The sequence below is a fragment of the Elephas maximus genome, chromosome 2, assembly GCF_024166365.1.
Source record: "Elephas maximus indicus isolate mEleMax1 chromosome 2, mEleMax1 primary haplotype, whole genome shotgun sequence".
Classification (NCBI taxonomy): Eukaryota; Metazoa; Chordata; class Mammalia; order Proboscidea; family Elephantidae; genus Elephas; species Elephas maximus.
Genome location: NC_064820.1, coordinates 70,523,989 through 70,549,720, shown reverse-complemented (window position 1 = coordinate 70,549,720; position 25,732 = coordinate 70,523,989). Strand labels below are relative to the sequence as shown.

At 39.8% G+C, this 25,732-nt stretch overlaps 2 protein-coding genes across 8 annotated transcripts in view; one reads left to right on the top strand and one right to left on the bottom strand.

The window, feature by feature from the left end:
- The window catches only part of NLN (neurolysin), a 139,816-nt gene extending 117,559 nt beyond the window's left edge, over window positions 1-22,257 (bottom strand). For 4 of the 5 annotated variants that reach the window (XM_049864676.1, XM_049864669.1, XM_049864653.1 and 1 more), the window contains exon 1: window positions 22,035-22,257. In XM_049864676.1, the coding sequence (XP_049720633.1) occupies window positions 22,035-22,075 (41 nt within the window). In that variant the 5' untranslated portion in view covers window positions 22,076-22,257. Of the gene's footprint in view, window positions 1-14,137; window positions 14,147-21,742; window positions 21,772-22,034 lie in introns of those variants that run through there. The other variant, XM_049864684.1, reaches the window with a different exon arrangement.
- A 102-nt stretch (window positions 22,258-22,359) lies between these two features.
- SGTB (small glutamine rich tetratricopeptide repeat co-chaperone beta) overlaps window positions 22,360-25,732 on the top strand; it is a 52,736-nt gene continuing 49,363 nt past the window's right edge. The window contains exons 1-3 of one of the 3 annotated variants that reach the window (XM_049864521.1): window positions 22,360-22,581; window positions 23,237-23,374; window positions 23,694-23,828. In XM_049864521.1, coding sequence (XP_049720478.1) covers window positions 23,729-23,828 — 100 coding nt within the window. In that variant the 5' untranslated portion in view covers window positions 22,360-22,581; window positions 23,237-23,374; window positions 23,694-23,728. Of the gene's footprint in view, window positions 22,596-23,236; window positions 23,375-23,684; window positions 23,829-25,732 lie in introns of all 3 variants that reach the window. The other 2 variants (XM_049864530.1, XM_049864512.1) reach the window with 2 other exon arrangements.

The window sequence follows — 25,732 nt, the reverse complement described above, 5'->3', positions numbered from 1 at the left end:
CTGTGAAAGGCAGGAACCTGTCAGAGAAGGAAAACTCAAGTATTTTCCACTAAAATGAGCGATAAAAAAAATGCTAAGACTGTACTCTGTCAAAGGCAGAAAACTTGGAAGACTCGGAAAAACAAGGCAGTCCTGCTGAGTTCTAGCTCTCACAGGTTTCACTGTATAACAGCCATGAGATGTGCTCTGGGATATGGATTCCCCCATTATGGTTTCTCCGAGTTCTCCTGGGCATTTTGTCCACCACATAGGTCAAGCTGCTTGTCATTACCTTCTTCATCTGGTCAACAAGTATTTCTGCTTCTTATAGAATTATATAACCCATGTTTAGTGACCTATGTTTCCCCAGTTCCAAGTAATCCCAAGTAATACCAATCCAGAGAGTCTGGCTTCCCTGTGCTGGGCTGACTCCAGGTTTACCCATGAGAAGCCTGCCTCCTGTTCTTCCTCAGCTGTGGTTGGTTCTGACCCAGTACTGCAGGGATTGGCATCTCCTTCCATTTCTTCCATACCCAGGCTACCATGTTTAGAAGGAACTTTGCTCTCAGAGTATTATTAATTAGACTATCACTCTACAGACCCACCAACTGGGTCTGCAAGGCACCAGGTCACTGTTTGAATGCCCCCAGTGATGACATGGGAATATGACACAGCTCATGCTGTTTAATACACAGCTTCTCTTCTGCCCCACTTCCATCCCAGTATATACCCCAAATTCCTGCGTATCTGCTGATTACACTGACAGCTTCCTACTGCGTGTTACTCCACACTGTAATTTTTTATTACACAACTAAGTCTAAATTGGCCCACTTGATATGCAGACATAGTAATTTCCCCTGGCAACAAGTTTTTTTTTGCCTAAAGAAATTCACAACCAGCTATGTCACATAGAGCTTGAAAGATTTACTTTCTACTGAAAGTTATACCTATAATTGTCAAAATCTAAATGCCAAATCCAGGCCTAGGCTCCTTAGATATCAGCAACAAATAACGAATTTTCAAGTATTATGGCAGATGACATCTTTCCACCCATAGAGTGAACAAATATATTTAGTGAGCATCTACTACGTGAAAGGCACCATGCTAAGTGCTGGAGATACAGACGAACAACAAAAAAATTGGCTCCTGATCTCAGAGAACTTGTAAACTAGTGGAGAAGACAATCACTATTAACAGTAATATGTGTGCCATGAAAGTACAGTATACAGGGGGATCTAATTTGGTAAGTCAGATAAATTCACCTCAAGGAAGTGCAAGTGAAGAGGATATTGATAGCACTTCTCACAATCTAATTATTTGACAGATTTGTTTATTCTCGAACTCCTGACGAGAGTGAGGGCATGAATCCATGAGGACAGGGATAGCATTTCCTTGTCCACAGCTTTATTCCCAGAGTTTAAGCAAGCAGCTAGTAAAGATCAAACATCCTATATATATATTTTTGAATGAAAAATATCTAGAATATATAAATAATGCTTAAACTCAACACGTAAAAGACAAACGTCCAGGAAAATGGACGTTAAGACACAAACAGGCACAAAATGCAAATTACAAATAAACGTGAAAAAACAAACTCATCAGTACACAGGACAATGCATATAAAACCTAGAGATGGCATTTTACAACCACTGTATTGGCAAAAGGTCTGACAAAACCAAGAGTTGCTAAAGATGATGGACAATGAGTATTCGTGAACACTATGCAGGAAAGAGAATAAATCAGTATCATCACTTTGGGAAAGAACTGGCATTATTTTGTAAAGTTAAGGATGTGTACATCCTACAAGCCAGCAATTTTTCTCTCAGGCCCATATCCTTGCATATATGTACCAGGAGAAATTATAAAAATATGGATAGCAGTATTGCTTGTAATAGCAAAAAGCTGGAAACAACCTAAATATTAATTGACAAGAAAATGTATAATAAATCTTGGAATATTCACACAATGAAAGGTCTTGTTGTTGTTGTTGTTAGGTGCCGTCGAGTCGGTTCCGACTCATAGCAACCCTCTGCACAACAGAATGAAACACTGCCTGGTCCTGCGCCATCCTTACAATCGTTGCTATGCTTGAACCCATTGTTGCAGCCACTGTGTCAATCCACCTCATTGAGGGGCTTCCTCTTTTCCTCTGACCCTGTACTTTGCCAAGCACGATGTCCTTCTCCAGAGACTGATCCCTCCTGACATGTTCAAAGTATGCAAAACGCAGCCTCGCCATACTTGCTTCTAAGGAGCTTTGTGGTTGTACTTCTTCCAAGACAGATTTATTTGTTCTTCTGGCAGTCCATGGTATATTCAATATTCTTCGCAAACACCACAATTCAAAGGCATCAATTCTTCTTCAGTCTTCCTTATTCATTGTCCAGTTTTCACACGCACATGATGCGATTGAAAATACCATGGCTTGGGTCAGGCAAACCTTAGTCTTCAAGGTGACGTGTTTGCTCCTCAACACTTTAAAAAGGTCCTTTGCAGCAGATTTACCCAAGCAATGTGTCTTTTGATTTCTTGACTGCTGCTTCCACGGCTGTTGATTGTGGATCCAAGTAAAATGAAATCCTTGACAACTTCAATCTTTGTTCCATTTATCATGATGTTGCTCATTGGTCCAGTTGTGAGGATTTCTGTTTTCTTTATGATGAGGTGCAATCCATACTGAAGGGTGTGGCCTTTGATCTTCATTAGTAAGTGCTTCAAGTCCTCTTCACTTTCAGCAAGGAAGGTTGTGTCATCTCCATAAAGCAGATCGTTAATGAGTCTTCCTCCAATCCTGATGCCCTGTTCTTCTTCATATAGTCCAGCTTCTGGGATTATTTGCTCAGCATACAGATTGAATAGGTATGGTGAAAGAATACAACCCTGGCGCACACTTTTCCTGACTTTAAACCAATCAGTATCCGCTCGTTCAATCTGAACAACTGCCTCTTGCTCTATGTAAAGGTTCCTCATGAGCACAATTAAAATGTGTTTTGGAACTCCCAGTCTTTGCAATGTTATCCATAATTTGTTATGATCCACACAGTCGAATGCCTTTGCATAATCAATAAAACACAGGTAAACATCCTTCTGGTATTCTCTGCTTTCAACCAGGGTCCATCTGACATCAGCAATGACATCCCCGGTGCCACGTCCTCTTCTGAAATTGGCCTGAATTTCTGGCAGTTTCCTGTCGATATACTGCTGCAGCCATTTTTGAATGATCTTCAGCAAAATTTTGCTTGCGTGTGACATTAATGATTTTGTTCTATAATTTCCACATTCCATTGGGTCACCTTTCTTGGGAATAGGCATAGATATGGATCTCTTCCAGTCAGTTGGCCAGGAAGCTGTCTTCCATATTTCTTGGCATAGATGAGTGAGCTCCTCCAGTGCTGCATCTGTTTGTTGAAACATCTCAATTGATATTCCATCAATTCCTGGAGCCTTGTTTTTCGCCAATGCCTTCAGAGCAGCTTGGACTTCTTCCTTCAGTACCATCGGTTCCTGATCATATGCTACCTCTTGAAATGGTTGAGCATTGACTAATTCTTTTTGGTATAATGACTCTGTGTATTCCTTCCATCTTCTTTTGGTGCTTCCTGCATCATTTAATATTTTCCCCATAGAATCCTTCACTATTGCAACTCGAGGCTTGAATATTTTCTTCAGTTCTTTCAGCTTGAGAAACACCGAGTGTGTTCTTCCCTTTCGGTTTTCCATCTCCAGCTCTTTGCACATGTCATTATAATACTTTACTTTGTCTTCTTGAGCCGCCCTTTGAAATCTTCTGTTCAGTTCTTTTACTTCATCAATTCTTCCTTTTGCTTTAGCTGCTCGACGTTCGAGAGCAAGTTTCAGAGTCTCCTCCAACATCTATCTTGGTTTTTTCTTTCTTTCCTGTCTTTTCAATGACCTCTTGCTTTCTTCAAGTATGATGTCCTTGATACTGAGCTTTTCCATAGTGTCATTCCACAGATGTAGTCAATTTGATTTCTGTGTGTTCTATCTGGAGAGGTCCATGTGTATAGTCACCGTTTATGTTGGTGAAAGAAGGTATTTGCAATGAAGAAGTTGTTGGTCTTGAAAAATTCTATCATTCGATCTCTGGCATTGTTTCTATCACCAAGGCCATATTTCCCAACTACTGATCCTTCTTTGTTTCCAACTTTCACATTAAAATCACCAGTAATTATCAAGGCATCTTGATTGCATGTTCGATCGATTTCAGACTGCAGCAGCTGATAAAAATCTTTTATTTCTTCATCTTTGGCCTTAGCGGTTGGTGCGTATATTTGAATAAGAGGCATATTAACTGGTCTTCCTTGTAGGGGTACGGATATTATCCTATCACTGACAGCATTGTACTTCAGGATAGAGATTGAAATGTTCTTTTTGGCGATGAATGCAACACTATTTCTCTTCAAGCTGTCATTCCCAGCATAGTAGACTATATGATCTCCGATTCAAAATTGCCAATACCAGTCCATTTCAGTTCACTAATGCCTAGGATATCAATGTTTATGCGTAAAAATGAACCATAGCCACATGCAACTAGTTTATTCATGTGAAACTAAACCACATATCCTTTAGGGGTGCATGTTTGTGGTAACAGTATAAAGCAAGAGGATGATAAATACAAAATTCAGGACAGTGGATAACTCTGGAATGAGGAAAAGGGATATGACCGGAGAGGGGCACCCTAGCGACTTCGAAGGTATATGAAATACCCTTTTAGAAATACAAATACCTTTTCTTCTCTTCATTCTTTAAATTATACACAGTTACACATTCTTTTCCATATATTTCATAATAACTTTCAAAATAAATGTTAGCCAGGCTGTGAGAGGTGGGGAAAGAGAAGAAAGTTCCAAATTAAAGGATTAGCATATGCTAATTTTATTAAGGCCAAGAGATGAGGATGTGACTCTGCCTGAAACATTGAGTTCAATGAGCAATAGTGAGGGGGGACAGTAGGGAAAGGTAAGTAGGGGTTAGGCTGTATAAAACAAAAAAAAAAACAAAAAAAAAACCTGGTTGCCATGAAGGGTTCCAACTCATGAAAATCCGCTGTGTGTCAGAGTGGAATTATTTTCCAAGAGTTTTCAATGGTGGATTTTTTTGGTGATAGGTTGCCAGGCCTTTCTTCTTAGGTACCTCTGGGTAAACCTGAACCTCTGTCATGTACACTGAATTGTGTCCCCCCAAAATATGTGTCAACTTGGTTGGGCCATGACTGTCCCCCATTTTGTGATAGTAATTTTAATGGTAAAGAGGATTAGAGTGGGATTCTAATACCCTTACTAGGGCCACATCCCTGATCCAATGTAAAGGGAGTTTTCCTGGAATGTGGCCTGCATCACCTTTTGTCTTATAAAAGGTAAAAGCAAAAATGGAAGGAAGCGGTGGGGGGGTAGGGGAGGGCTCACACCACCAAGAAAGCAGTGCCGGCAGCAGAGCCGTATGTTGGACCTGGGGTTCTTGTGCGGAGAAGGTCCTAGTACAGGGGAAGATTGATGACAAGGACCTTCCTCCAGAGCCAAGAGGGAGAGAAAGCCTTCCCCTGAGCTGACGCCCTGAATTTGGACTTCTAGCCTACTAGACTGTGAGAAAATAAATTTCTCTGTGTTAAAGCCATCCACTTGTGACATTTGTGTTACAGCAGAACCAGATAACTAACACAAACCTTTCGATTAGCAGAGAAGTGTGTTAACTCTCTGCACCACCTGGGGACTCTTAAACTATATAGGGATTTATAAATCATATTAAGGAATTTTGATTTTATCCTAAGGTTAGTGGGAAGCTAAAGAAGAATTCTGAACTGGAATGTATATACCATATTCACATCTCATAAAGATCTTTGTTTTCCTAAGAAGAATATATTAGTGGGAAGCAAAAATTGAGGCTGGGATATAATGAGAGTTTGGATTACAGTGGTGGTACTGGGGATAGAGAAAAGAGGGAATCTGAAGACTATTTAGGACTACTTAGGACTTGGCAGTAGATGGAACAGATAAAGGAGATAGAAAACAAATCCAGGAACGGCTCCCAGGTTTTTCACTTGGGTAAATGGTGGCATTTATTGAGACAGAGAACAGCATTAGAAGAGCACGTTTGTAGGGAAATATTGTAAATTTAGCTTAGGACAACTTGATACTGAAAGTAAACAACCATGGAACAGGTGCTTAGTAAATATCTGTAAAAAGGAAAAATCGACTGAACGTGAGACCTCCAATAGGTAAAAAAAAAAAAGAATTTGGAACTAAATACCCATTATCTACCACTGTTTTAAAGAAATACTTTGTGTTTATTTTTTACCTTGGCTAGGAAGAAGAAAGAACCTGAAAATAATTCCTATGAAATTTGAAAGGTGTATATATGTATTTAAATAAGTATGTGGCCCTAATAGTATGGGTGTTATGTATTGCAGTAAGCAGGATTCATCTGAAAGCTGAATTCCAGTCACTACACCCTTGCCTAGGATATGAAGCAGAAATAGAATTTTTCTCTTGGTCATGATCACAAATAGGTTGTTGTTAGGTACTGTCGATTCTAACTAGTAGCACCATATGCACAAAAGAACAAAATGCTGCCTGGTCCTGTGCCACCCTCACAATTGTTGCTATGTTAGAGCCCACTGTTGCAGTCACTATATCAATCTATCTAATTGAGGGTCTTCCTCTTTTTTGACTGGCCCTATACTTTACCAAGCATGCTGTCCTTCTCCAGGGACTGGTCCCTCCTGATAACATGTCCAAGTATGTGAGATGAAGTCTTGTCATTCTCTCTTCCAAGAAGCATTCTGGCTGTACTTCTTCCAAGACAAATTTGTTCATTCTTCTGGCAGTCCATGCCAACAATATAATTCAAAGGCATTAGTTCTTCTTCAGTCTTCTTTATTCACTGTCCAGGTTTTGCATGCATATGAGGCGATTGAGAATTCCATGGCTTCAGTCAGGCACACCTTACTGCTCAAAGTGACATCTTCATTCTTAACACATGTAATAGGTCTTTTGCAGCAGATTTTGTAGAATGCAACACGTCATTTGATTTCTCAAGTACTGCTTCCACAGGTGTTGATTGTGGATACAAGTAAAATGAAATCCATGACAACTTCAATATTTTCTCCATTTATCATGATGCTGCTTATTGGTCCAACTGTTAGGGTTTCTTTCTTTCTTTTTTTTTTTTATTGCACTGTAAGTGAAAGTTTACAAATCAAGTCAGCCTCTCATATAAAAATTTATAAACACCTTGCTATATACTCCTAGTTGCTCTCCCCCTAGTGAGACAGCACACTCCTTCCCTCCACTCTCTTTTCGGGTCCATTCGGCCAGCTTCCATATCCCTCTGCCTTCTCATCTCCCTTCCAGACAGGAGCTGCCCACAGAGTGTCGTGTGTATACTTGAGCCAAGAAGCTCACTCCTCACCAGTATCATTTTCTATCATATAGGCCAGTCTAATCCCTGTCTGAAGAGCTGGCTTTGGGAATGGTTCCAGTCCTGGGCTAATAGAAGGTCAAGGGACCATGGCCTCTGGGGTTCTTCTAGTCTCAGTCAGACCATTAAGTCTGGTCTTTTTACAAGAATTTGAGGTCTGCATTCAACTACTCTCCTGTTCCATCAGGGATTGTCCGTAGTGTTCCCTGTCAGGGCAGTCATCAGTTGTAGCTGGTACTTCTTCTGGTCTCAGGCTGATGTAGTCTCTGATTTATGTGGCCCATTCTGTCTCTTGGGCTCATAATTACCTTGAGTCTTTGATGTTCTTCATTCTCCTTTGCTCCAGGTGCGCTGAGACCAATCGATGCATCTTAGATGGGCACTTGCAGCTGTTTAAGACCCCAGATGCCACTCACCAAAGTGGGAGGCAGAATGTTTTCTTAATAGATTTTATTATGTCATTTGATCTAGATGTCCCCTGAAACCATGGTCCCCAAACCCCCACCCCTGCTACTCTGGCCTTTGAAGTGTTCAGTTTATTCAGGAAATTTCTTTGCTCTTGGCTTAGTCCAGTTATGCTGACCTCTCCTCTACTGTGTTGTCTTTCCCATGACCTTAAATCGTTCCTGTCTATTATCTAATTAGTGAATACCCCCTCCGTTCCTCCCTCCCCACTCTTGTAACCATCAAAGAATATTTTCTTCTTAGTTTAAACTATTTCTTGACTCCTTATAATAGTGGTCTCATACAATATTTGCCCTTTTGCAACTAATTTCACTCAGCATAATGCCTTCCAGGTTTGTCCATGTTATGAAATGTTTCACAGATTCATCATTGTTCTTTATCAATGCATAGTATTCCATGGTGTGAAAATACCATAATTTATGTATCCATTCATCCATTGATGGACGCCTTGATTGCTTCCATCTTTTTGCTATGGTAAACAGTGCTGCAATGAATATGGGTATGCATATATCTGTTTGTGTAAAGGCTCTTTTCTAGGATGTATCCCAAGGAGTGGGATTGCTGGATCGTATGGTAGTTCTGTTTCTAGCTTTTGAAGGAAGCACCAAATCGATTTCCAAAGTGGCTGTACCATTTTACATTCCCACCAGCAGTGTATAAAGGTTCTAATATCTCTACGACCTCTCCAAGATTTATTATTTTGTGTTTTTTGGATTAATGCCAGCCTTGTTGGATTGAAATGGAATCTTATCATAGTTTTGATTTTTATTTCTATAATGGCTAATGATCGTGAGCATTTCCTCATGTAGCTGCCTGAATGTCTTCTTTGGTGAAGTGCTGTTCATATCCTCTGCCCATTTTTTAATTGGGTTATTTGTCTTTTTGTTGAGTTTTTGCAGTATCATGTAGATTTTAGAGATCAGATGCTATTGAAAATGTCATAGCTAAAAACTTTTTCCCAGGCTGTAGATATTTTTACTCTTTTGGTGAAGTCTTTGGATAAGCACAGGTGTTTGATTTTTAGGAGCTCCCAGTTATCTATTTTCTCTTCTGGTGTTTGTGCATTGTCAGTAATGTTTTGTATATTATTTATGCCATGTATTAGGGCTCCTAGCATTGTCCCTATTTTTTTTTCCGTGACTGTCATTGATCCATTTTGTTAGTTTTTGTGCATGGTGTGAGGTATGGGTCTTGTTTCATTTTTTTGCCGATGGACATCCAGTTATGCCAGCACCATTTTTTAAAGAGACTGTCTTTTCCCCATTTAACTGACTTTGGGCCTTTGTCAAATGTCAGCTGCTCATATGTGGATGGATTTATGTCTGGCTTCTCAATTCTGTTCCATTGGTCTATGTATCTGTTGTTGTACCAGTACCAGGCTGTTTTGACTACTGTGGCAGTATAATAGGTTCTAAAATCAGGTAGTGTGAGGCCTCCCGCTTTATTCTTCTTTGTCAGTATTGCTTTACTTATCCGGGGCCTCTTTCCCTTCCATATGAAGCTGGTGACTTATTTCTCCATCTCGTTAATAAATTTCATTGGAATTTGGATCAGAATTGCATTGTATCTATAGTAGAATAGAGATTTTTACAATGTTGAGTCTTCCTATCCATGAGCAAGGTATGTTTTTCTACTTAGGTAGGTTTCTTTTGTTTTTTTGCAGTAGTGTCTCGTAGTTTTCCTTGTATAGGTCTTTCATGTCTCTGGTTAGATTTATTCCTAAGTACTTTATCTTCTTGGGGGCTATAGTAAATAGTATTGATTTGGTGATTTCCTCTTTGATGTTCTTTTTGTTGGTGTAGAGGCATCCAACTGATTTTTGTATGTTTATCTTGTATCCTGATACTCTGTTAAACTCTTCTATTAGTTTCAGTAGTTTTTTTTGAGGATTCTTTAGGGTTTTCTGTGTATAAGATTATGTCATCTGCAAACAGAGATACTTTTGTCTTCCTTACCAATCTGGATGCTCTTTATTTCTTTATCTAGCCTAATTACTCTGCCTAGGACCTCCAACACAATGTTGAATAACAGTGGTGATAAAGGGCATTCTTGCCTGGTTCCCGTTTTCAAGGGGAACACTTTCAGACTCTCTCCATTTAGGATAATGTTGGCTGTTGGCCTTATATAAATGCTCTTTATTATGTTGAGGAATTTTCCTTCTATTCCTATTTTGGTGAGAGTTTTTTTTTCTTTTTTATCATGAATGGGTGTTGGACTTTGTCAAATTCCTTTCCTGCATCAATTGATAAGATCATGTGGTTCTCGACTTTTGTTTTAGTTATGTGATGGATTACATTGGTTATTTTTCTAATGGAGAACTATCCCTTCATACCTGATATGAATCCCACTTGGTCATGGTGAATTACTTTTTTTGTTATGTTGTTGAATTCTATTGGCTAGAATTTTGTTAAAGATTTCTGTATTTAAGTTCATGGGGGATATAGGTCTGTAATTTTCTTTTTTTGTGGTGTCTTTACCTGGTTTTGGTATCAGGGATATGCTGGCTTCATAAAATGAGTTTGGGAGTATTCCGTCCTTTTTTATGCTCTGAAATTCCTTTAGTAGTAGTGGTGTTAACTCTTCTCTGGAAGTTTGGTAGGGCTCTGCAGTGAAGCCATCCAGCCAAGGGCTTTTTTTGTTGGGAGTTTTTAATTACCTTTTCAATCTCTTTTTTTGTTATGGAATTATTTAATTGTTCTAACTCTGTGTTAGTTTAGGTAGGTAATGTGTTTTTAGAAACTCATCCATTTCTTCCAGGTTTTCAAATTTGTTAGAGTACAATCTAGTAGTAATCTGATATGATTCTTTTAATTTTAGTTGTGTGTTGTGATTTCGCCCATCTCATTGCTTACTCAGGTTAATTGCTTCCTCTCCTGTTCTTCTTTTGTCAGTTTTGCCAATGGTATATCAATTTTGTTAATTTTTTCAAAGAACCAGCTTTTGGTCTTGTTAACTCTTTCAATTGTTTTTATTATTTGCTTTCTTCTGCTGCCTCAGGATTTTTTATTGCTGTCTTTCTTTTTTTTCAAGTTGTAAGGATAATTTTTGCCCTTTCTTCTTTTTGTATGTGCCCATTTATTGATATAAATTGACCTGTGAGCACTGCTTTCACTGTGTCCCAAAGGTTCTGATAGGAAGTGTTTTCATTCTCACTGGGTTCTATGAATTTCTTTATTCCATCCTTAATGTCTTCTATAATCCAGTAGTTTTTGAGCAGGGTACTGTTCAGTTTCCAAGTGTCTGATTTCTTTTCCCTGCTTTTTCTGTTACTGATTTCTACTTTTATGGCCTTATGGTCAGAGAAGATGCTTTGTAGTATTTCGATGTTTTGGATTCTGTTAAGGCTTGCTTTATGACCTAATAGGTGGTCTAGAGACTGTTCCTTGTGTGCTGGAAAAGAAAGGATACTTGGCTGCTGTTGGGCAGAGTGTTCCGTATATGTCTATGAGGTCAAGTTGGTTGACTGTGGCATTTAGATCTTCTGCATCTTCACTGAGCTTCTTTCTGTATGTTCTGTCACTAAAAGTGGTGTGTTGAAGTCTGCTACTATTATTGTGGAGCTGTCTATCTCACTTTTCAATGCTGTTAGAGTTTATTTTATGTATCTTGCATCCCTGTCATTGGGTCCATAAATATTTAATATGGTAATATCCTCCTGGTATATTGTCCCTTTTATCATTATATAGTGTCCTTCCTTATCCTCTGTGGCGGATTTAAGTTTATTTAAAGTCTCTTTTGTCAGAAATTAATATTGCCAATATAGATATTTTTTGTTTGTTGTTTGCTTGATATATTTTTTCTATCCTTTGAGTTTTAGTTTGTGTCTTTAAGTATAAGGTGTGCCCCTTGTAGGCAGCATATAGACAGGTTGTGTTTTTTTTTTATCTAATCTGCCACATTCTGTCTCTTTATTGGTGCATTTAGTCCATTTACATTCTGTTTAATTATGGATAGGTATGAGTTTAGTTGTCATTTTGATGTTTTTTTTTTGTGATGTTGACAGTTTCTTTTCTCCCCTTAATTTTTTGCGCTGAGTAGTGTATATATTGTGTTTTCCTCTCATTCATTGTTATTGATTTTGTTTTTGCTGTGTTTTTATTTTTTTCTTGTATTTTATTTTGATGAGTACGGTTGTTAGTCTCCTTTGCGGTTACCTTAATATTTACCCCTATTTTTCTATGTGTAAACCTAACTTTTATTTCTTTATATTGCCTTGACTTCTTCATATGAAATATTATGACATTTTTTAGTCCCTCATTATTGTTTTAACGTTGTCAGCTTTTACATAATGGCATCACTGTTTCCCTGTTTTGAGCATGTTTTTATCTTGATTAATTTTTGTGATTTCCCTATCTGGATTGATATCCAGTTGCTCCATCCTGTGTCCTAGTCTTGGGTTCATATCCGATATTATTGATTTTCTAACCAGAGAACTCCCTTTGGTTTTTCTTGTAGTTTTGGTTTGATTTTTACACGTTCCCTAAACTTCTGTTTATCTAAAAAGTCTGAATTTCACCTTCATATTTGAGAGCCAGTTTTGCTGGATATCAGATTCTTGGCTGGCAATTTTTTCCTTCAATGCTTTATATAAGTCATCCCATTGCCTTCTTGCCTGTGTGGTTTCTGCCGAGTAGTCTGAGCTTATTCTTTTTTTTGTTTTTTAATAATTTTTATTGTGCTTTAAGTGAAAGTTTACAAGTCTGTCACGTATAAGCTTATATACACCTTACTCCATACTCCCACTTATTCTCCCCCTGATGAGTCAGCCCGCTCCCTCCTTCCAGTCTCTCCTTTTGTGACGGTTTCACCAGTTTCTAACCGTCTCTACCCTCCCATCTCCCCTCCAGACAGGAGACGCCAACATACTCTCAAGTGTCCACCTGATACAAGTAGTCCGAGCTTATCCTTATTGACTCTCCTTTACAGGTGACTTTTAATTTCTCCCGAGCTGCTGTTAAAATTCTCTACCTTTGCTTTTCTCAAGTTTGATTATAATATGTCTTGGTGACTTTCTTTTGAGATGTACCTTATGTGAAGTTTGATGAGCATCTTGGATAGATAGCTTTCATGATATCAGGGAAATTTTCTGGCAATATATCTTCAGTGATTCTCTCTATTTTCTGTTATCCCTCCCTGTTCTGGTACTCCAATCACTCATAGGCTCTCTCTTGATAGGGTCCCACGTGATTCTTAGGGTTTCTTCATTTTTTAAAAAATTTTTTATCTGACTTTTCTTTAAATATATTGGTGCCAAGTGTTTATCTTCAGTCTCACTAATTCTGCCTTCCATTTCCTCAATTCTGCTCTTCTGACTTTCTATTGAGTTGTCTAATTCTGTAATTTTAGTGTTAATCTGAATTTCTGATTGCTGTCTCTCTATGGATTCTTGAAGCCTAATAAATTTTTCCTTACATTCTTGAATAACTTGTTTAATTACTTCAACTGCTTTATCTGTGTGTTCCTTGGCTTGTTCCTTGTTTTGCCTGATCTTGTTCCTGATGTCTTGAAGTGTTCTGTATGTTAATCTTTTGTATTCTAAATCTGGTAATTCCAGGGAGACACCAGCATCTGAAAGATTGCTTGATTCTTTGTTTTGAGAGATTGTTGAAGCAATCATGGTCTGCTTCTTTATTTGACCTGATATTGACTGTTGTCTCCCAGCCATCTATTCATTACTGTGTTAATTTATGTTTGTTTAATGTATCCTAGTTTCCTGCTTTGTTTTGTTTTGATATGCCCAAGTAGGGTGCTTGAGTGAGCTAGCTTAATTATCTTTGCCTTTGGAGCTCTGATGTACTATACCAGATGGATAGAGTTGTTACCAGGTGTATAAGCCTAGGAGTCCATTCACTTTTCTTGTATGGATTTAGCTCAGGTGTCCACATAGTTGGTCCTCAAGTGTGTGGTACAGGCATCGTCCTACAGTCTTAGAGAGGCAAGGGTGATTGGTGTAGGCACAGGTATCTGGTTGCAGTAGGAGGTTATGCTTGGAACAAGGCAGAGGGTTGACAACTATTCCCCAAGTGTTGTGAGGAAAGTGCATCCCTTCTTCCTAGGGCACACAGGTAGGTGGGTTCTGGACCATGGGCACCCAATTCTTTTGGATGTAAGGACTGGGAGGTACCACTTGTCCTTGGACCCATGTTGCAGGTGGCTAGGTGACATGGGTGGAGCCACCAGTCCTTAGGCCCCTAATTTGGGTAGGTGTAGGTGAGGACCCTGCTTAATAGGGAAAGTGGTGTTAAACATCAAAAACCCACCTCTCCTCCGCACTGCTGAAACAGTTGCAGTCTGCCAACAAGGGCCTATTCTCTTGAAATGGGCCCACACAGGTCCATGCAGGGTTGAAAGGTATTCCAAGTCCGCGGACTGTTTGTGCCTGGACAGGAATCACTTCTGTTTTGAGCTCCCCAGCTTAGTGGAGCTGGCAGATTATCTTTTCCCCTAATTGTTAATTTTTTCGTTCTCCAAGGCTGGGAGAATGGCTCAGGGTATGCAGTAAAACCTATCTCAGGCCCAGGGAAATTTGCAGCCACTGAAGCTGGCTTGGGGCTGGGGGCATGGTAAAATAAACACAACTACTTAGCTTCTGCTGAGAGCGCCGTTCTTCTGTGGTTCCGTAGGTGTGTGGCTTGCTGTCTCTACTTGAAAAAACTGTGTCTGGAATGCTCCTGTCAGCGCTGCTGCGATTGCTCCAGGGGATCATGCCCGAGGATTCCTGTTACCTCTGTACCGTCTCTCCCTGTCCCTGCAGCTCGATCAATTTTCTACCTTTGCCTTTGATATTAAGGGCTCCTATCTTGTCGTATATACAATCGTTTCACTTGTTTTTCCAGGTCTTTGTTGTAAGAGGGGTCTCTGGAAGCGTTTGACTATTCTGTCATCTTGGCCCCACCTCCAGGATTTTTATTTTCTTTATGTTGAGGTGTAATCCGTATTGAAGGGTATAATCTTTGATCTTCTTCAGTAAGTGCTTCAAGTCCTCTTCACTTTCAGCAAGCAAGTTTGTGTCATCTGTATGTCACAGGTTGTTAATGAGTCTTCCTTCAATCCTGATGGCATGTTCTTCTTCATATAGTCCAGCTTCTTGGATTATTTGCTCAGCATACAGATTAAATAAGTATGGTGAAAGGATACAGCCCTGATGCACACCATTTTTGACTTTAAACCACGCTGTAACCTCTTGTTCTGTTCAAATGACTGCCTCTTGTTCCTCATGAGCACAATTAAGTGTTCTGGAATTCCCATTTTTTGCAGTGTTATCCATAATTTGTTATGCTTTACACAGTTGAATGTCTCTGCATAGTCAATAAAACACAGGTAAACATCTTTCTGTTATTCTCTGCTTTCAGCTAACATCTATCTGATATCAGCAATGATATGCTAGATAGGATTAGTTATCAAAAGATACCAGTAAAGTGTGGCTGGCAAGTAAGAAGGCATCTTTTGAAAGCCAAGCTGGAGCTATAGATAATTTCAGAGTAGGTGGAATGGGAGCACGTCTTCCAAAGTAAGTGGTGTTAAATCAGAAGCCCGTGTGTTTTAAGCTGAACTTCTTACATGTTCTCTTTATAGAGTCTGTGTTGATTTTCTTTTTATTTCACTTAATGATTAGAAGTCTTTTCCAAGTAAAAGTCATAAAGGAAAACTGATATGCTTGAATGCATGAAAAACTTAAACTTCTGCATGGTGAAAATGGAAAAGGAAAAAGCAACCATCACCCACCCCAGAATTCAAAGACTAAAAAAACTGCAGAAAAAGCAATTGCAACATCTATGAGGAGGTCTTATCTATTAGTAACTTCAACTTGAAAAGTCCCCAAATAAAACTAAGGAATTCACAAAAGTAAAAATAATAGCTAATATTTACTGAGCTTTTATTATGCACCAGTGTGATATACTGACTCCTAACAGTCCCCAATCCTCCAGTTCTGTATGTATCCATAAGGCGAAATGGTTAAGTGCTCAGCTGCTAACCAGAACATTGTGGTTGGAGCCCATCAATGGCTCTGAGGGAAAAAAGACCTAGTGATCTACTACCATGAAAACCTGTTGCCCTCAAGTCGATGCTGACTTTTAGTGACCCTACAGGACATAGCAGAACTGCCCCACTGGGTTTCCAGGGAGTGGCTGGTGGATTCAAACTGCAGACCTTTTTAGCTAGTAGATGACCTTTCGGTTAGCAGCCATAGCTCTTAACCACCACGTCACCAGGAATCCCCATAAAATTACAGCCTAGGAAAACCTATGGGGCAGTTCTATTCAGTCCCCTCGGGTCACTATGAGTTGGAATCAACTGGATGGCACACACAAAAAATTATGTATTCACGCCTCTGTACAGAGTACTATCCTGTTCTTCCCATTAAGTGATAGAGTTTATTTCCCCAATTCTTGAATCTGGGCTGGCCTTGTGACTTGCCTTGGCCAGCAGAATGTGGCAGAATTGATGATGTTCTAGTTCCAAGCCTGGGCCTCAAGAGGCCTTGTACATTTCGTCTCTGTCTCATGGAACCCTGCCACTGCCATGAGCATAAGCCAGAGTTAACTTCCTGGAGGGTGAGAGTTTATGTGAAAGAGAGCTCAGTGGATCCAGCATTGGGTTTCTAGACCCCCAAACATGTAAGAGAGCCCGGTTGAGATCGGTAGAGATACCTATACAATCCAAGCAAAGTAACGCATATAAAAAAAAAAAAAAAAAAAAACGCATATAGCCAAGCAATATTCAAAGCACTCTATGTTTATTATCTCTCGATTTTAAAAGACAAGTGTAATGTTTACCTCTCTGATCTCATCCTCTATTCCCCTCTCTGATGTGTATTCCATTCTAGTCACAATGGCCTCTTCACTTTCTCAAACACACCGGGAATGATTTTACTTTCACAGCCTTGGCATTTGCTACCTCTCTTTAGAATGCTTTTCCCCCACATATCCACAAGGCACATCTCCTCATTTCTTTTGGATCATTACTCAAGTATCACCTTCTCGGTGAGCCCTTTCCTGATGACTCTATCTAAAATCTCATACCCCCAATTCTGAGTATTCCCCTTTCCAGCTTGATTTTTGCTCCTTAGCACACTTCCCCACTTAACATACTCTATTATTTTACTTAGTTGTCTCTCCCACTGGAACGTAAACTCCATGACCCCAGGGATTTTTGTCTGTTTTGTTCATTGCTATATCCCCAGATGCAGAATACTGTATGGCACATAATAGACACTATAAATGTTTGATGAATGAAGAAATCAGCCAATTAATCCTCAATTTACTGATGAGGAAATTGAGACACAGAGAATTAGCTCTGCCTGACTGCGAGTAAGTGGCAAAGTCAGTATTCAAGCTCAGGCAAGCTGACTCCAGGTAAGTTCAGTACAGTACAAGATAGTTTAGTATAATATAATACAGTGAAATGTGTTAGAGCTGGAACTCGGTGGGACTACCTTTTTTTTCTAGGTCTTGCAAGCTCTCCACCTTTGACAGGGTAGTCTTACCACTTTTCTATTGCTCGTTTTAGTGGAAAATATTTGCGTTTTCCTTCTCTGACACGTTTCTGCTTTACACAGGTTCCAGTTTTAGCAGGTTTTACTGCATATACAGTACGTTACATGCTCTTTCTAAAGCAGAGCTTGGTATATACATACATTCTCAATAAATAGTCATTTACTTGATTTTTCATATCTTTCACTTAGTTGCTTCTCTTCATGGAAATCCTGTGCCTTGTTTTAACTGAAGGGGTAAGAGTATTTAAGTTTGAGAAAGTATTAGGATATTTCTCAATTCCTACTTAATTACAGTCAGATACACAAAGACTGCTAAATTTATGAAGAGTGCAATTTAATTTGTCTGACTTCTTGAGACTTTTCATATGAATAAATTTTCACATCAAAAAATAAAACCTTTCTTGATGTTTGGACCACAAGTCCTAAATTTTTGTTAAGGAATTATACTCACTGAATAAATCCCCCCAAAATGTAAAGAAATGCAAATTATAATAAGAACGGCTTCCACTTATCAAATTGGTAAGGATAAAAAATATTAAAATGCTCAGTATTACTAAGCATGTGAGAAGCTAACATTTCATACTTTGTTGGTAGGAGTATAATTTGGGAAAAACTTTTTGGAAAATTTTGGAGGATAATATGATAGTATGTACCAAAAGCCTGAGAGATGTTCATGCCCTTTGAAGTGTGAATTCCATTTCTGGAAACTTATCCTAAGGAAATAATTAAGGATTTAGAAAAACACTTAGTAAAAAGCATGCTTATCCAAACGTTGTTGTTCTTCATTGCAAGAAGTTAAAACAGTTGACATGTCCAACAGTAGGGTTTAATCAAATTATCAAACATCCTGAAATGGACTATGTTTAAGATATTTCCATTACGGAAAGATATTTTATATTGTATTTCATGAAAAAATTATAATATCATAAATATAGTATATATTTATTTTTGTAAAAACACTATGTCTATTTTGATGCTGTTAATAGTGATTCTTCTAGATGGGTGAATTGTGTATATTTTTAATATTTTCTGTGCTTGTCAGTATTTTCTAAGTTTTCTCTAATGAACATGCACCACTGTCATAATTCTAAAAACCAATCTTTTAATTCAAAAAGGAAATAAGGGCTATTACACCTATAATTCAGCTAAATACTGTTGAATCATCTTTGACCATGCTTTCTATTTTTCATTCTATAATATATACTTAGATTTTGATGTGCAATCTGGCTGAGATAGGAAGGGAAATTCTCCTGATTTAATTGCTATGTCAACATTTTAGAGTTGAAAGAAAGCTTAGACATCATTTAGTCTAGTCCTTTTCAATTTTACAAAATAAGGAACCCGAGAGAGGTTCAAGAGATTGCATGATTTATTTAAGGGCACAAGGTTAGCTGAACAACTATAATTCAATCTCTAGATTCTCAGCCCACTCATTTCAAAGAAATGTGCTTAAGACCCCCAGGATTAATGATCCTGGCTGCCAAGTTGGCAATTTTAAAACCCACAGGAAGCCATAAGTCAGTTGAAGAAAAGCCTAGTTACTTCTACAACACCAAAATGAACTCCCAAGTGTCAGAGGAAACAGGAAAAAAAAATTCCTAACACCACCAGTTTAGGAGAACACAGAGGCCTCTCCATGTTATTTAGTAATGACATCTTTTAGAGGATACAGATGTTGAAACAAAGAGGAGATTCGATGATTAAGTCATTTGTAAGAGGCCTTTTTTTTTTTAAGAGGCCTAGGTTAAGAACCACTATATCTTATGATTAACTGCAAGGATGCCTGTAAGTAACAAAGTAGTTGATACACTTATGATATGGCTTTTATGTATTTGTTTTCCTCCATGCGTAAGCAAAGAATCTAGAGACAACATATCAGAGTTTCTCAAAATATAGTCTGCAGACCCTGGGGGTGGGGGGGGGGGGGCAGGGAGGTGTCCTTTTAGCCTTTCAGGGAGTCTGTGAGGCTAAAAATACTTTCCTGATAATATGAAGGCATTATTTACCTTTTTCACTTTGTTACATTTACTCGGTGGTAACAAAAAAATGAATAAAATTGCTGGCACCTTAGGAAAAATCAGGAGCCCTGGTAGTGCAGTGGTTAAGAGCTAAGGCTGCTAACTCACCAAAAGGCTGGCAGCTCGAATCTACCAGCCACTCCTTGGAAATCTTATGGGACAGTTCTACTCTGTCCTATAGGGTCACTATGAGTTGGAATCCACTCAACAGCAATAAGTAGCACAAACCAAGGCAGTGGCACTGAACTGTACTGGTATTTGTATTCACTGTCACACACACTAAAAATAATGCCAATTTCATTTTAGATGTCCTTCATGAAATAATAAAAATTATTAATTTTATTAAATCTCAACCCTTGAATATATGTGTGTATGGCAATGCATGCATAGAGCACTTCTGCTGCATACTCAAGTACAATTGGTTGTTAGAGGAAAACCTCCTGTGCAATGAAGTTGTGAGCTGAAATAGCTGCCTTTCTCACGGAACATCGTTTTTACTTGAAGGGCTGACACACAAACCATGGCTACTTAGATTTAACTATTTGGCAGGAATTCTCTCAACGATGTAACCATGTCACTTTCACTTCAAGGAAAAAAACTGACGCATTTGCTGCCAGTGATAAAATTCCAGCTTTATAGCAAAAATTAAAATTTTGGAAAATTGTATCTGCCACCAGGATCTTGAGAACTTTCTAATACTTGAACACTTTTCTAATGAGATGGTTGATTATATTATAATGAAATGTGTCAATATTATGAAGATCTGCGTAACACAGTGAACAGCTATTTTCCAAACGATCAATGTCTGATGTTACAAAATCATTATGGGTAAAAGATGCATTCAAAGTGTAAGAGGGACCAAATGATTTTAATGTAACAGAGTAAAAAAAGTACACTGATAAGGCTTCAGATTCCACATTGCAACTAAAAGCCACTGCCATCGAGTCAAATCCGGCTCATAGCGACCCTATAGGACAGAGTAGAGCTGCCCCACAGGGTTTCCAAGGCTGTAAATCTTTATGGAAGTAGACTGCCACATCTTTCTTCTGCAGAGAGGCTGGTGGGTTCAAACCACCAAACTTTTGGTTAGCAGCTGAGTGCTTTAACCACTGTACCACCAGTGCTCCCTCCACATTGCAAATGATCTTTATAAAATTACTAATTGTGAAATTTCGGCACGTCAAGGAATATTCATGATTATTTAAACAAGGCTATTAAAATACTCTTTTCCAACTACTTAACAGTGTGAAGTGAGAATTTCTTCACCTCCTTAAACCAAAACAACAGAGTGCAACAGATTAAAGGTAGCAGATTAAAAGAATCGAGTTATCTTCTACTAAGTCACACATTAGTTCTGAAAAAATGTTAACCAATGCCACCATTTCACTGACTTTGGAGGAAGGGTTGGAAATTTTTTGTAGAAATGTTATTTATACATGTAATGACTTTATTATTGTTATTAAAAAAATAAGCTAATATATACTTAAAAAATTTCCCAGTTTTAATTTCTGGTATGGTAAATATGGGTAGATATAACTCACATTAACAGAAGTTCTTGGGTCGTCAGTAATTTTTAAGAAGCAAAGGGGCCCTGAGACTAAAAAGTTTGAGAATCGCTGCCTTAAAATGAAGAGCCTCTCTTCTCACACCTGCTAGCAGCTTGGAGATTAGCAAAAAAGAATACCCTGAAATATGACCCAAATCATTACATTAATTTGACAATTACTATTGTCCTCTGGATGCATCAAGACTACGGTAAAAGCTGAGCAACACAAAGCTCCCTGCAAGATGAAAGGCCATGTGTATGTAATAGAAAACTGTAAAAAGCTGAAATGCTAATACATTCTAGTTTTACAGGTATCTAGCAAGGTACACGCATTTCTTCTGTTGAATCTTCATGTGAATTTACAGTTCAGGGCTGGATTTGGGAATGGGGGTGGTGGTGGCATTGTTTCTGAAAACCACTCCATCTAGCGCATCCGTGCAAAGAATTTAATTCTCTCAGCATCTTGCTGGCCTATTGCAGAGGTGTGGTCAGGGAGCTAGGAAACAACCCCAAAACAGCAATAATTTTTTCCATTTGGGGCCAAGTCAATCAGTCCCTGCAAGAGCCAGAATGTTTTAAGAGAAGAGGGAAATAAAAAGGAAATTAGAAAGCATGGACGGAAATAGGAGCAAAACCAAAGCGGTTTCATCTTACGTGGTTGTTAAATGATTGGTATACTAACCACGTGTGCGAGGGGCAAATGCGAATTGCTAGTTCTGAGTGCACAGATGCGGCACTTTTAATGACAGGTCTGCAGTTCTGGATGCGGGCGAAAGTCAAAAGATTTTCTTACCGGACCACCTTTCTGCATTCATTTTGGGCTGGGCCTGCGACCAGTTGCGCTCTCTGCGGCTGAGGAAGACCCAAACAAAGGGGAATGGATGCTCTCCTCAGGAAGCGGAGGAGGGAAAGGTGGCCCCGGGGCTCCCGCGCCAGGTGTCCCGCAGGAGTCGACCTTGCAGGCCGCGGGGGAAGGGTTCCAGGAGCGTCGTAGGGGTGTGGTCGGGAAAGGATAGGCCCGAGTACTCGGTACTGTCCCGCCAGAAGACCCGGCCCTGCCCACGGTCAAGGTTAACCGGCACACGGGAGGTACCTGTGGAGGCCTCGCACAGCCGAAAGGCACCAGGCGATCATGGGAGCGCCGAGAGGGCGGCGGCGGCAGCGAGCGCGTTGTCCTTAGATTTGAGAGCGGAGAGGAAGGGCGGCGGAGTCGAGGCACTGGGGAGCCGCGAGGCGGCCGAGGCAAGGAGGGGACAGCGGCGGCAATCACGGCCGCGCGGCGGCCTGCCCAGCCTGAGCCCTCCCACGTGCGGCGGTCCAAGCCGGAGTCCACTTCAGCTCCGCCCCGCGCCCCGCCCCCGGGTCCGCCCCGCACTCCGCCCCGCCCCCGGGCCCGCCCCTCTCCGCGCGCCCCGCCCCGCGCGTCCTGCATCGCCCCCGGGGCGGTCCTGGCGAGACCCAGGCACCGTGAGCGAAGAGCACGGCCGGGTGGGCTGAGGGGTCGGCGGGGCGGCTTGGGAACCTTGGAAGTTTGGGCGACCGCTGCCTGCGTTGCGGCTCGCGAGCCAGGCTCAAACCCCGAGGACGACGGGGCGTGCGGACCGGCCTACGGACGCCCGCGAGACCGCTGCTGTCGTCTCGTATCCTCTTGCTGGTAAGGGGCTTCTGCTTGGGAAGGGCGCGTTTCCCGTCGCCCCTGCCGGAGGCCTGTGCCGCACACCCGCTGCAAACCCGGTCGGGGCCGAGGCGCAGCCCTGGTGCAGAAGGGAGAGAGGAGGTCGCTGGGGAGAGAAGTCAGTAGGAGATGGAATATCTCTTTCCCCCCTGCACTTCCTTTCCCCCATTCTTTTTTCACCTTCTGCCCTGGGGCCTTATTCAGTATTTGCAACTCCATGGCCTAGAATCTGGGCTCGCCTTTAGAATAAATACACTGATAATAAACACCCTAGCGGCGGGTACCACACCCTGGTTTGGAATTAGGGAACCTGGGGAGCAGATGGATGATGCGATTTAGTGGAAATAAGCCATTAATGCCGGCTGGCCCTGCGCCACTGTTTGGATGCGATAGTATTCCGTGTGAATGAACGCGATCTGCAGCTTCCAGCTTGTCCAACAGAGCACAGCTACTGCGGAGAGCACTGATCGGTTTGCAATATCCATCGATTTAGGCAGAGATTTTGTGACATATCTGTTGAATGAGTAGAAATGCCATTTTTATTAAGGATGACAGTCAACAGTTGAATTGCCTTTCCTTAATGTATTTTCTCATTAAATAACTCTCTCAACTTACAAAAGTATGTGGAGTGTAAATTATGCATGCATTTTTTGAAAAATCGCATGAAATAGAGGAAAATACCAAGTGGGGATCAGCTTCTGAGTCAGCAGTGTGAAATCTACCTCAACTTTGTACTGAGGCCTTTTGGGGATACCTATGTATGTATGTATACTGCTGTACCTATGTATGTTGTTAAGATATAGTGAGGTGCTTAGTGAGCTTATACTGTACATGTTTTTAGAAAAATTTTTCTTATACAAGACTTAATCTAATATTGCTGGGTATAAATGAAAATACGTAATGAATTTCCATAACAATACTTTGTGCTTTCCTGGCTCAAAACGAGAAAGAAGAGAAGGTAATACAGGGCTTTTTGAAATTTTGCTTTGTTTTTTAACTTTTAATGTAACTCATAACCCTTGTTATTTATAACATTTGTGACTGATTCTTTAAAATAACTTAATCCAGTGTTTTCAGTTTTCTTATCAGGTAAACGTGTTTAAGCTTCTAAAATGTCATCTCTCAAGCACCTAGTTTATGCAGTGATTCGTTTCTTACGGGAACAAAGTCAGATGGATGCTTATACTTCTGATGAACAAGAAAGCTTGGAAGGTAGACACTTGTTCTTTGCATTTATTTATATTTTAATTATAAATAAAGACTAAAATAGCTATAAGCCTGATTTTATGATCCATTATAGCAAAAATCAGAATGTTCTGTTGATCTTTCAAGAAGAGAGGCCTAACTCTAAGGTTATTGTATTCCTATTCTCTGAAGAAGAGCCTTGGTGGCGCAGTGGTTAAGTGCTTGGCTGCTAACTGATGGGTTGGCGGTTTGAACCCACCAGCGGTTCCGTGGGATAAAGATGTGGCAGTCTACTCCTATAAAGGTTAGAGCCTTGGAAACCCTGTGGGGCAGTTCTACTCTGTCCTGTAGGACCGCCATGAGTTAGAATCGACTCGACAGCAACGGGTTTGTTCTCTGAGACTTGCTTGATTTATTTGTTTTAATTAGCAAAAGGGTAGGGGAACTGTCTTTCATTTATTGAACAACTAGTATGTGCTAAGACTATACTATTCATTTTGTAGGGAATTTATTCTTCACAGTAATGTTAATATCCCCATTTAACAGATGAATAAATGAAAGTAGATAGGCAAAAGTAACACAGTTAATATGTGTCAAAGCTGGGATTTAAATCTTAGTTTTTACTCTAAAACTCTTACTGTGTCCTCTACCTAATAGGAAATTATCCAGTTTAGAAACTGTATGAAAATACCTTAGTTATCATAATAGCGTCATGTTTAGGTCTAATACTTATACCACTAGTGAGCTGACAAGTGCCTGTTTGGGACTTGAAATGAGAAGTTTTCATCCTTGTTTTTATGTGAGCTTTAAATATTGGATTTGGTAATTTGTAAAGTTGATCAGAGCTTGGATGATGGTATCATGTGTTTCCTAGACACCATCCTTTGTTCTTCATGTTTATCGTTATAAAATTTAAATTAAATATAACTCTACCAAGATAGAATTTTGCAGATGGGCTTCTGGACATTCACTGGGCCCACAGAGGATTCAGTAAGCTTCCTTGTGGTCTAAGGACTTAATAATTCCAATGAGACAGTACATTTTGGAAAACTTAGCAACCAGTACTGTGTGAATTTCCTTTCTTGAAGCTGTTTCTCGTATAAAGGAACACATCCATTACTTTCAACTAGCGCCTTCCTTGTGATGTGCTTTTAGGAGGTGGGAAGGGAAATTGGGCATTTGCTCTAAATCTTGCAATCTGGTGAGATGATGTCTTTCCAGGTGGCAGTGAGAAGAGCAGGTGACACACAGTTGGAGAACATTGCAATCAGTCCATTTAATATGAAGGTCTTTTTGTCTTCCTTGATGGTTAGGCTATGTGAAGATAAAGGCGATTGGTTATCTAAGGGAAATAGCATTGGTTGTGGTTGCTCTGCAGCAAGCAAATAAATGCAGTCATTTAACAAAAGTTTTTTTTTTTTTAAATTCTATTTAGAGACTGAATAATACTTCTAAGCATGAGAAAGAAAACTGAGAACTTTTAAAAATCAAGATGTTAACTCCTATTTTTAGGATGGTATTCAGCCAGAAATATGTGCCTTCAGCTGTTTGTTATCTATGGCCGTCAAAAATGGTGCTAATTGTTTTTTATCTTCTCCTATTTTTTGACTCTGTGAGTCTAATTTAATTGATTATGAAATCATGTGGAGGTGTCTGCCCACCTTCTAGACATTTAAAAAATCTTTAGGAAAGGAGCCCAAGCTCTAGTACCAGCTTCACCACTGTTGTTAAGCTTGGTGTATTATCAGTTTTGAGTGTCATTATTAGATCATATCATCCGCTCTTCCTAGTTATTGCCATCAACTGACGTCTGAGTCATTTTTCAACCGCTTTAGCTCCTTGTCCCTGTTATTCTCTCTAGCACTACTCCTGTCGTAATTCTCAGCAATTCCAATATGTTCATAGATGATGATTCTTCCAGTTCTCTGGCT